Source organism: Papilio xuthus, unplaced genomic scaffold (genome assembly GCF_000836235.2).
Source record: "Papilio xuthus unplaced genomic scaffold, Pxut_1.1 DF826945.1, whole genome shotgun sequence".
Taxonomy (NCBI): Eukaryota; Metazoa; Arthropoda; class Insecta; order Lepidoptera; family Papilionidae; genus Papilio; species Papilio xuthus.
Genome location: NW_013531704.1, coordinates 7,337,548 through 7,348,716, shown reverse-complemented (window position 1 = coordinate 7,348,716; position 11,169 = coordinate 7,337,548). Strand labels below are relative to the sequence as shown.

At 34.4% G+C, this 11,169-nt stretch overlaps 2 protein-coding genes across 3 annotated transcripts; one reads left to right on the top strand and one right to left on the bottom strand.

Moving 5' to 3' along the window:
• Positions 1-1,176: 1,176 nt before the first annotated feature.
• ATPsynD (ATP synthase, subunit D) lies at positions 1,177-2,708 on the top strand. The gene is given in 3 exon segments (NM_001312014.1): positions 1,177-1,349; positions 1,842-2,060; positions 2,182-2,708. Coding segments are annotated over 3 exon segments (528 nt in total). The 5' UTR covers positions 1,177-1,230; the 3' UTR covers positions 2,372-2,708.
• A 409-nt stretch (positions 2,709-3,117) lies between these two features.
• On the bottom strand, positions 3,118-11,092 carry LOC106121295 (ATP-dependent RNA helicase dbp2). Of its 2 annotated transcripts, XM_013316898.1 has the most exons (11): positions 10,885-11,092; positions 10,144-10,813; positions 9,664-9,723; positions 8,750-8,897; positions 8,364-8,482; positions 7,883-8,119; positions 7,582-7,738; positions 5,541-5,680; positions 4,986-5,085; positions 4,712-4,804; positions 3,118-4,372 (listed from the first exon to the last, which is right to left on the bottom strand). In XM_013316898.1, coding segments are annotated over exons 1-11 (2,010 nt in total). In that variant the 5' UTR covers positions 10,887-11,092; the 3' UTR covers positions 3,118-4,088. The 2 variants fall into 2 exon arrangements, with proteins under 2 accessions (XP_013172352.1, XP_013172353.1); XM_013316899.1 differs by lacking the exon at positions 9,664-9,723.
• Between the last annotated feature and the right edge of the window lie 77 nt (positions 11,093-11,169).

Genomic DNA, 11,169 nt, shown 5'->3' with positions numbered 1-11,169 from the left:
AGACTGACCAAAAACAATATGTTTCATAATTTTTTACTTAATTAATACACTTATGACAAACATTTTACTTTTTTTTTCTTTTATTCTTAAGGCGATATCATTTATAAAGATGATTGGTAAAATATTAATAAACGAATTAATTCTAAAATAGCAAAAACTCCTTAGGTATTATAATTTGCAATTTCTAATCTCAACCAATGAATGCCTAAACGGTTTCACGATAGCTCCTATACAATCAAAACTTCTATATGAGAAACTTATATAAGCGAGTCATATTCTGGTTCTGTCGGATGACCTCCATACGCGAGAAAATATCGCGGACCCTTAAACTCTTAATTATCCAGTTTGGGCTGTAATATTAAGAATAATTCTGTATCTAATATTTTTGTTTTTCTTAACGTCTTTTCTCCCTAAACCCTTCACATATTTAACAACTTTGCCAAGACTGATATGAAAAAGTCAATTAGAACTTAATTATCATAATTGTATTTAATTGTAACGAATATAACCAGCAATCATTATTATTTACTTTAATAGAAATAAATATATTATACTTAGGTTATGTTGTAATTTATTTCTAGCATTTAATGTAATTCATACCAAAGGTAAATAAATGTATTTGTATAAAGTTGTTCATTTTTAAATACCTATTTGATAATCCGTCCATTTATAGAATACAGTGCTATTTACCCTTTACGTACTTAGGGGAAAGGCACTAGCATTAAGTCCGAAACTTTAAAAAACGAAATTATATGATAGAGCGATAATTAAGGTAAGCACAGTATCTTATAAATTAAAATAAAATAGCTAGGTAACCTTCATGCACCTACACCATTACGGCGATAAATAAGCAACGAAAATAAAAATAAACCGTTGCTGTAGAATATCCAAAAAAAGAAGTGATCTCAAGTTTTACGACAATACCTAACAGTCGAACCTGGATAAGCGAGAAAATAGCATCATTGTAAATGAGAGAGACATTTTGATCAAAAGATTGTAAGGATGGAAAGTTTTTTCATACAATAATGAAAGGCTTCAGAAACAAAACAGGATTTTTTTTCAACTTTTTATAATTTTGAACCTATGGCAACTTTTGTTTTAATAATAGTAACACTGTTAGGTTCATTTTAATGTAAATGGTAACACTAACTTGATTGTCATTATCTGTTTGCGAATGACAAGTGCCAAGTGCTCATTAATTTCTAGATTTTAAAAATTTGAAGCCTCAACATGGCGAAAAGAATAGCACAGAGCTCCGTAAACTGGGCAGCGCTGGCTGAGAGGGTGCCAGCCGAGCAGAAAGTCTACCTCGCCGCTTTCAAGATCAAGTCCGACGGATACCTTCGTAGGTTAGTATTTGACAAGAACGTTACATAATTTTTATCATGTATTTAATTCCACTTCGTATTTTTTTACCCATAATACGAATATCTTTTGATTTAACTAATATTTTACACAAAAAGTACTATTTGATTAATAACAATTTTACCTAAAATCATTATTTCTCGTATTATCATCGTAGGCTATTCATCAAATTAACTTTTACTTGATTATGTTTCATCTACGCTGAACGGAACTAAGTCAATAAAAAAAATTACCATAATAACAGAAGTGAGCTTACATCTTGAATAAAATCCATCAATCAATTTTATATAAAGGTCCCTAAATTCATCTGAACAAAAGCAATAACTTGAAAATACTATAAATCTCACATATATTTGTTTATACATATATAAACAAGCTTCAATATCAAGTAATTCTGATCATTTGTGTTTCCTACACACATAAAATAAGTAATAAATTTTTAATAATATTAATTTTAACCTTTCAAAACATTCCAGAGTGCTGGCCAACCCTCCTGAACCTCCAGCGATCAACTGGAGTGTGTACAAACAGTCGGTGCCCATCCCCGGCATGGTGGACAAATTCCAAAAGGAATATGAAGCGCTCAAGATCCCCTACCCAGCAGACACCATGAGTGCCCAGGTTGATGCCCAGTGGAGCCAAGTCAAGAAAGCTATTGACCAATTTGTGCAGCAGTCCAATGCTAATATTGCTACGTAAGTGTGAAGAGTTTTTCTTTCGAATTTAGAAAATTTTGGTACCAAAGAAATATATATAATATAATTATCTCTCTATTCATGAGTATTTATCTGTTGTGTATATGTTTTTTTCTTTCAGCTTTGAGAAAGAAGTTGCAGAGATCAAGGCTCTGTTGCCATATGACCAGATGACGATGGAGGACTTCCGCGACGCATACCCAGATTTGGCGCTAGATCCCATCAACAGACCTACCTTCTGGCCCCACAACCCTGAGGAGCAACTGGACTATGTTGACCCGGAGAACAAGGCTGCTGAGGCCCACCACTAAACTGGTCATAACTTGTATGATGTCAAGATGACAGGAATAAAACCCTGCTCCATATATTAAACACTCACAACTCAGGGATGACCTTATATACAGGTTTTCTGTAGGTTTCCACTGCTAAACAGCTGCATAAAACATTTTGTCATCATATTTTCTTTGAGAAACAAAGATAATGTTTTTAAACAGATGTTTTTGTGGTGGAAATGCAGTTAAATACTGTTTTCCCAGTCTATGTCTGAGCTAGAATAGTATGTCAACAAATTATAAGCTATTTAAATAAAGTATGTATCTTGACATTGTACAAATGTTTGTGGTTATGCAATTGTATAATTTATGTTGTAGGAATAAAGCGAATAAACAAATTATGTTATTGTTTTTTTTTAATACATAACCTGCATTGTCACACAATTGTTTCCAAACTAACATAGCCAGTAAAAAATGATTTTTTCATGTCTTATTCAAATATAAAAAATTTTAAGCATAGGTGTGACCTTAACAAGTGACGTTAGGGTAAGCCCAGATGTGGCGACCGCCCTGGGCGCCTGGGGTGCCACCTATGATACCCTTTTTTTTGGATGATTTCTGCCGAAACAAAAAAAGGGGGCGCCGCATGTATTTCGCCCAGGGCGCCGGAAATATTAAAACCGGCTCTACAGACTTTTAGTAGCCATGCTAAAGGTGGCTGAGTTGGAAATAAATGAGATAAAACTTACCAATATAGGAATTCGCAGGTAAATTAAAACAATATAATTATTTATAGTAATTTATTTGGTAAATTGCACATTTTCAATACAGCGGACATTTTGAACCATTGCAACAATGTAGGAATGTCTAACTGATTTAACATACATTTTTTCCACTTTCATGATTTTTAAATGCATCTGACATTAACAGTGGATCATTTATTAATTTAAAAATCTTTTTAAATTAGCTTTTTAAACCAATTTAATAATTACATAGCAACTTTTAATTATGTTTATTTTTGTAAAGTTTTGTAATGAAAACGTATGACAAATATTTAGATCCATTCAACAAAGTTATTCAATGAAACTATGCAATCATATCTTTTACGAGATGTTACTTTCTCCCTCAATTTGACATAGATTTACAAAATATCTTGATTATAAAGTTAATTAAGTATTTAATACTAATTTTACAGGAGTGAATAAAATAAAATCTTAAATATTTTAAACATATTTCAAAACTCTTGAATGTGAGAAGTATTAACAGTTTCACTATTTCTTAAATTTATTATTATAACTAATAAAATTGTCCAATTGCGAAATATCAGATAATTGAATATTAACTAACATATACTACCCACAGAGTATGTTTCTATATTACTAGAATAAAAGATAATCAAATTTGTAGACAGAGAAATCTATTTATATTTTAATTACGAAAAAAATATTCTGGTTTCATTTAACTACTGAAAGAATTGAACTTTTTTATCTATAAAAAGCCAAAAAAAAAAGCCTTAGCTGTTGCTTATAAAAGGTTAGTTTTATATGGATATCAAATAAAAAAAGCTTTATAATGTAAAATAACATTCTGTCTACAAATTATGTCTAGAATTACATTGCTATGAAAATTTCACTGCAGATGCACTTATATTAAACATATATTATGTTCAGACATGTTGTTATATAATGTTTTCGTCCATGAAAACACACAGACAGCGGATACTTGAATTAATATAACTACTGTATATAAAATAGATTTATTTTGCGGGCGGCGGTTGAGAATACATATTGTAATAAGAAGTGGGGGGAGGAACGCTGAAGTTTTGATTCTGGTGAGTCTGATCTCCGTGGTTGAACCCGCGGCCCCTGCCCCGTCCCCCGCCGCGGCCTCTGAACGAACCAGAGTTCTCTCGGTTGAACCCACCTCCTTCTCGGTTGTTGAACTGTCGTGTGTCAGACTGGCGCGTGTTGTATCCCTCTTGCCGATTGAAGCTGGTTCCCTGGCTGTAACTGCTTGAACTGTTCTCATCCCAACGGGAACCTGAAAATTAAATAAATATGAATAATTTTTACTAGTGATTTTGAAAATTACTGTAGTATTTTTTACATGACTAGCGGTCGCCCGCGACTTCGTTAACACAGAAAAAAAGCCTATAACATATCCGCGTTCATCAGCTATTTTTCCGTACAAGTCCCATCAAAATCGGTCCGGTACAATTGTTCCGGTGTTAACCCGGAACAAACATGACTTTGTGGACAGATATACAGACAAAAGATTTCAATAAAATATTTTTTATCATCAACTATGACATCACAAATAGAATTTTTTCTATTACATACAGACAGAGCAATGTTATTATGTATAGATGTATGATGTTACCTCTGTCCCCGAACCTGCCGCCGCGGCCGCGTCCCCTGCCGCGGTCAGAGCGGCCGCGCTCGCCCTCATCACGGTCACGGAAACGGTTGCGACCTGCCAAATTATATTTTATAATTAATATTAATTTCCACAAACTACGATTTATCATATTAAAACAGTCAGTATAAAGCGTCGTTGGCTCAGTGGTTAAGTATTTGTAATCTGCAGGTCCTGGGTTCGAATCCCGCCATGTATCAAGTAAAGTCAGTTTTAAAAAACAAATAACGATATTTACCATATTTCCCCTTGAATCCCATACCGCACTGGGCCATCTCCAGCAGACGAGGATTGACCACTTGGTTGGCCTCCTGCAGCACACACATCAGGTCCTTGGCCTGCAAACAACATTCTTGTATAAATAAATGTAAAGTGAAATATTTAAGATTTGCTTATTAACAGTGGTAGAGTCCGCTTTAACATGTTTGCAGGAATTGGCAGGTTCCTCTGGTTACATAGCACGACCATATTGAAGATTGGTGTCAAGTGGAGGAAATTCCATCTACAATCTTATGAATGTGCGTCCCAAAAGTCTATTTTTAGTTCTCTTTCCCTTCCCACCCTTTTTCTTATAAGGAAAGGATGGGAAGTGGAAGTGGACTTTCCGGATGAGAGGATGCATGTGAAGGGAAAATATTTTCTTTCTGTGCATCCTCTCCTCCGTCGATGAAAGGTAGGCAACGCATATGCAATTGCGTATGTCTATGGGCAACGGTCACTTCGCTATTTCAGCGATTTCAGGTGACCGCTCGCTCGTTTGCCGTCTTATAATATAAAAAAATGCGTGTGTTACCTTAGCGGAGTTGGATGGTGTGAAGAGGGTGTAGGCAGTGCCAGTATTCTGTGAGCGTCCTGTGCGACCGATACGATGCACGTAGTCCTCAGAGTTATTCGGGTAGTCGTAGTTTATCACAAACTTGACGTCCTCCACATCTGTCACCATATTTCACATCAAAATATAGCTCTATCTAATATATAAATGTATATACAAACTGTTGATATACATAAGAATCCACTATGTACGCTTTATAACCACAAACACTAACATTAAAAGCAAATAATACGATACTTTTATAAATAAAAAAAAGAAAGCAAAAGGAATTATAATAAAAAATAACATTCAAACCATTTTTTTGCAACAAAATGATAGTTTATTAGTCTATATAAAATAGTTACCTGTATGAAGTACCTCCGGAGACAATGGGAACAGCTGGAAATAACTGTAAATGCCCGTCAGTGGTTCCGGAGTGTTGTAGGCCAAGAGTCCAGCGGTGTGCTTTAAGTCTTCCTACACCTCGTATACATGACTAGGTCAGGTGGCGTAGGGCAGGCCCTTTAGTTAGTTCATTAAATCTCTCATGACACATTACCCAAGCATTTTTATCAAAAAATTTGGTCTTATTAATTTTATATTATCAACCAATTTAAGAAAATTTATTATTTTGTTCAAATAAAGACCAAATGAATTTCATTTATAGAGGCTGCATGCTCAAAACACAGTGTGCGCTGACAGGTGACTGTCATTAATCATTATTTGATGATTCAATCATTGCAATCATTAAAATCACAATATCATTAAATGAATTCAGCAACACACCGCAAGACTAGCCCATATCTCTGCATGCGCCTCTGAAATAAAAACATAATGCATAATAATGCCGAGTCTACGTCATGGAAATTTATTTATTTAGATGCATTAGAGAACCTTGTAGAAATATCTTAACAATACACCATATTATCCTAATACAACTTTATAAACATAACTCGGTCATGCCTTGATCATTATTATAAAATAAATCTAGACTTTACACATTGATAAAATATAATAAAGTGATATCAATAAAAAAAAAACTTGATATTTAATAGTTTTTTTAAGTTTATCCAGAACAAAATATTTATATTATTAGTAAAGAAGTATTCATGTTAGTTATTCACCATATTGTGTTAAAAATTCAACACATAATATTGCTTAGGATAAGTAAAGAAATGGTAACTTTAAATGTTTACTTTAAAATTACCATTTTCTTACCTTTTCTAAGTTGTTTTATTGTTTTACAAGGTCCTCATTGATGTCTAAAAAGAACATTCCTAATGGTTAGGGCCATTGCTTTGTCTATCTTTAATTCAACATATTCCAATATTCACCTTTATTTAATTCATTTAAAGTAATAGATGCTAAAAAACACTTAAAGTCTATTTTTTTACAGTTTTTTCTGTACATAATAATAATGCACTAATGATGTTTTTTTTATTCAGTATCAGACGTGTGAATACTGGAACAAATAATTATTTCTTGATATTGCTTCCAAACAATCAATTAAACGAAAACATCCCACTTACAAAAAAATTGAATCATTAATCATTGACTCATGAATCATTAATTTTTGATTAATGATAATTTGCAACATGTACTCAATTCTTCAACGGGAGTGTTCGCTTTTTATTTGTCGTGCGACCAGCGGGGGCACAGTTTGGGTGCACAATCAGCAATGGCATCATTACCTTACTCTACGCTCCTGACTTTCTCTTAGACCTTAAAAACACCCCGGGTAACAGCGCGAGATGGTTTAGCACCTTTACATAACGAGACACGAAAATACCTCGCAACTGTACATGCAGAATCTTCTGTTTGATGCCGTTATGAAATAAAATATATCTATGGGCGGGAATAAATTCACCACCGTTCCAACAGCATCTCAATTTTATTTTATTTTTACACGCAAAGGTGGCACAAACACAAGATAATCAACTTCTGGGCAATAACAGTGACTACATATTTGACCGTAATGTTAATATTCAAAGTTTCCCCGTATGTAGTAAAGTGACAAACATACCTAGACCTCTGGCGGCGACGTCTGTGGCGACCAGAATTCCGCCATTAGACATACGGAACTGACTGAGCACGTAGTCCCGATCCTGCTGGTTCTTGTCCCCGTGGATAGCTAGAGCACGCCATCCGGCCCGGTTTATTGTTTTTGTTATGTCATCCACCTAGAGGTTGGTAGAGGTGTTATATAATTTGCATCACAACATTCAGACATAAAATAAAGCTATGGTTGCACATAGCAAGACTTGCTTTATTTAAAGAATAAAAAGCAAATTGGACACCAAAACATCTTAAATATTAAAACATACCTTTCGCTTTGTCTCTGCAAATATAATTGTCTTGGTTTCCTCTTCAGAGGATATTTCATTGAGCAGCGTCAATAACTTTTCATTTTTCTCCCACTCCTCGCACACATCCACAATCTGCAGGATGTTATGGTTGGCAGAGAGGGACAGTGAGCCAATGTTGATCTGGATGTAGTCATGTAGAAACTCCTCGGCTAGATTCTGTACTTCTTTGGGCCATGTTGCTGACCACATGAGGACCTTGAAGAAATAGAATTGTAGGTAAATTTTAAAGAAAATTAACGTTACTTCCATACTCAAAGTCGATAAAATTCCTATAGTGTAGAATAGGTGAGAAACTTTATAATTTTTAAACAGTTGTACATTAAACAAGGATCTTAACAGTGTTGATTGCTATAGCGGATGTCATTTTAAGCAATGTCATATCAGGTCTCTAATACGATTTTCTTTTCAAAATATTAAAAAATCCAATAATATATAATACCTGTCTGTCAGGTCGAATTTGCTCAATAATTTTTCTTATCTGTGGCTCAAAGCCCATGTCCAGCATCCTGTCTGCCTCGTCCAGCACAAGGTATGTGCAACGACGTAGGTTCGTTGTATCTATCAAAGAAAAACAAAAAAAAAGGTTACTACATTAACTTTCTTCCAAATTACAATATAATTATTTTAAGAAAGGAATCTCGATTTCTTTTGAGGTGAATAAGGAAAAGGTGAATGTTTTCACCATACATATTGGATGTATATTTTATTTTACATATAATTAGACAATGGAGATTTGACAGTTTGGTTCACATTCGTGAATAATTTTACAATAATTGTAATTAATATTACAACTGTTAAAACATAAAATTTCATAATCCAAATTACCTCTTTCTAAGAAATCAATCAGTCTTCCAGGTGTAGCTATAACTATCTCCACACCGCGCTCCAACGACCTCCCCTGCGGCCCTTTAGGTGCACCACCAAAGATACATGTGTTCCGAACTTGAACATTCTGACCGAAATCTGTTGCTACCTAAAAAAAAAACAATTATAAAAATCTTCACAATACTGGTATCAACAAATAAAAAGCTTGTGCTGCTAAAAAATCTACAATCTACTTTAAATAAAGCAAAATATAACTAAAGTTGAGGGAAAACAAAAAGAAAAACAAACTAAGCTAAATAATAAGAAAAAATCAGCAAAGTTAACATATTGAACAAATGGATTCCGTATTAAGTTTAAACTTTTTATTGATCTTCATCTTGACAAATGATCAAGTTACACCAATACAATTTAATTAAAATATCCAACATTATAATTAAAAAAAAAGTGTTATAGAGAAAGAATGGAGGGAGGGATGAACTAACGTTCATAGGAAACAATCCCTTCTTATCTACACTATACTTATCTAGATTAAACACTATATAGATTAAGATTAAGTTTATTGTAAATAATAAATTCCCAAATTGCTAAAATCTAGAATTTTTCTAATAAGACTGCTACTAATAAGAATTGTGATTGCATATACATTTTATAACTAATGGTATAATTTTAATACAGAATCCTAAAAAAAATATATGAATAATGAAAAATAAAACATTGAAAACAAGCTAAATAAATAACCCAAAGTGCTGAAACTAATCAAAGGTTACGTTCAGAAACCAACTTAAAAAAATAATTTCGAATTTTGATATTACACAACTATAAAACTCTAAAACAGTTATACTGTAAAGGTTTTCGAACATAGCCTGTCAGTGTTGCTAAGTTCTACGTTAATTAAGATTAAAACTTGAATTTACTATGTCGCAGTCGTTGGGATCCGTCATGTCAGCTGCGGTCCCGTTCATTGCAATCAGAGCCTTGTGCGTGGTGAAAGATAAATTACAATTTTATTTTATTTTATACAAAAACCTTAACAACTAATATGAGAACAGAGTTAATATACTTATGAAGTTAATTTCTGTATGATCATTATTATGCTTGACTTAAGTATTGCTGATGTAAATTTTCGAATTGGTTTTTTTGTAGCATTAAAAGAAATATAAGGTTACAGCTAGCTAGTAAGATATTCATATACAATTTGCTTAAAAATGCACAAGGCTCTAAGTCAACAACTCGTTTTGATTTAGCCAGCCAATGAATTTCAAATTAACTTTTTTTGTATTTTAATGAGCAACAATATTGGCAATGTTACACCTACAAATCAAAATCTTCCTTATGATTCCTTAGACTCAATCAAAAATTAAAAAAAGAAATGTTCCACAAAATCAAAATGTTACCTGTTGAATTTGTTGTGCAAGCTCCCTGGTGGGTGCCAACACTAACACAATGGGCCCCTCATCTCTCAGTAGCCTTGGCTGATTGATGATATGCACTATGGCTGGCAAAATATATGCTAATGTTTTTCCTGACCCTGTTTGAGCAATTCCCACCAGATCTCGTCCCGACAATGCTATAGGCCATCCTTGTGCCTGGATAGGGGTTGGATGTGGGAAGCCTTGCTTTAAAATCTCTTTCATAGCATAATCTGGAAAACCACCTTCTTCAAAGTACATACTCGGTGCCGGGACATCCCTACCTTTCACCGTAATCTGATTCTCACTGCGATAAGCTTCGATTTCGGCAGGCGAGCGTCTCTGAACGTTCGGATGGGGGACATAGAAGTTTTTCTGGAATGGCGTCAGTGTAATCGACTCCCAACGTATTTTCCGTAAGTTGCCGCCAGGTTGATCGTTCTTAAAGCTCCTGAAATCTTCGCGACCACCCCCGCGGCCTCCGAATCCCCTCCCTCCTCTGCCCCCGTCGCGGCCGCGCATACTAGACCCGAAACGACCGCCTCTCTCCTCTGATCTATCGCTAGACCGGCCGCCGCGGGACCCTCCCCTGCCACCGCCGCGGCCGCGGCTCATACCACGTCCTCCTCCACGCCCACCACGTCTGTCGTCATACCTAACAGCAGTCATAGCATAAAGTATACATAGCTCAAACTAAAATCAAATTTGTAAAATTCAACAACTTACATTTTGATAGGTGAATATGTGACTTAAATCACAGTTTTCCTTGATTATTTTGAAGTCACTGATATCTAAACAAATTTTATACTACTTGTCTACCGTTTTACCTAAATTATCACTAAAACAATAAGACTATTTGGCGAAGCATTAAATTTTAGTTCAAGTTACTAACAGTCGCCATATTTTTTAATTAATTTACGTCTTATTCACAATCAAAATACTCTTTCTCTATGGTATTTTTTATGTTGCTAGCTCCTTTTTTAAGATGGTGACGTGTCGCGTGTCGTCGTC

What these genes read in the sequence shown, in the direction of transcription:
- LOC106121295 (XM_013316898.1), bottom strand. An exon ending in AAATTCGACCTGACAGACAG is followed by an intron (nt 8,120 to 8,363) that starts GTATTATATATT and finishes TATTTCTTCAAG; the next exon opens with GTCCTCATGTGGTCAGCAAC. An exon ending in CGTCGCCGCCAGAGGTCTAG is followed by an intron (nt 5,681 to 7,581) that starts GTATGTTTGTCA and finishes ATATGGTGACAG; the next exon opens with ATGTGGAGGACGTCAAGTTT.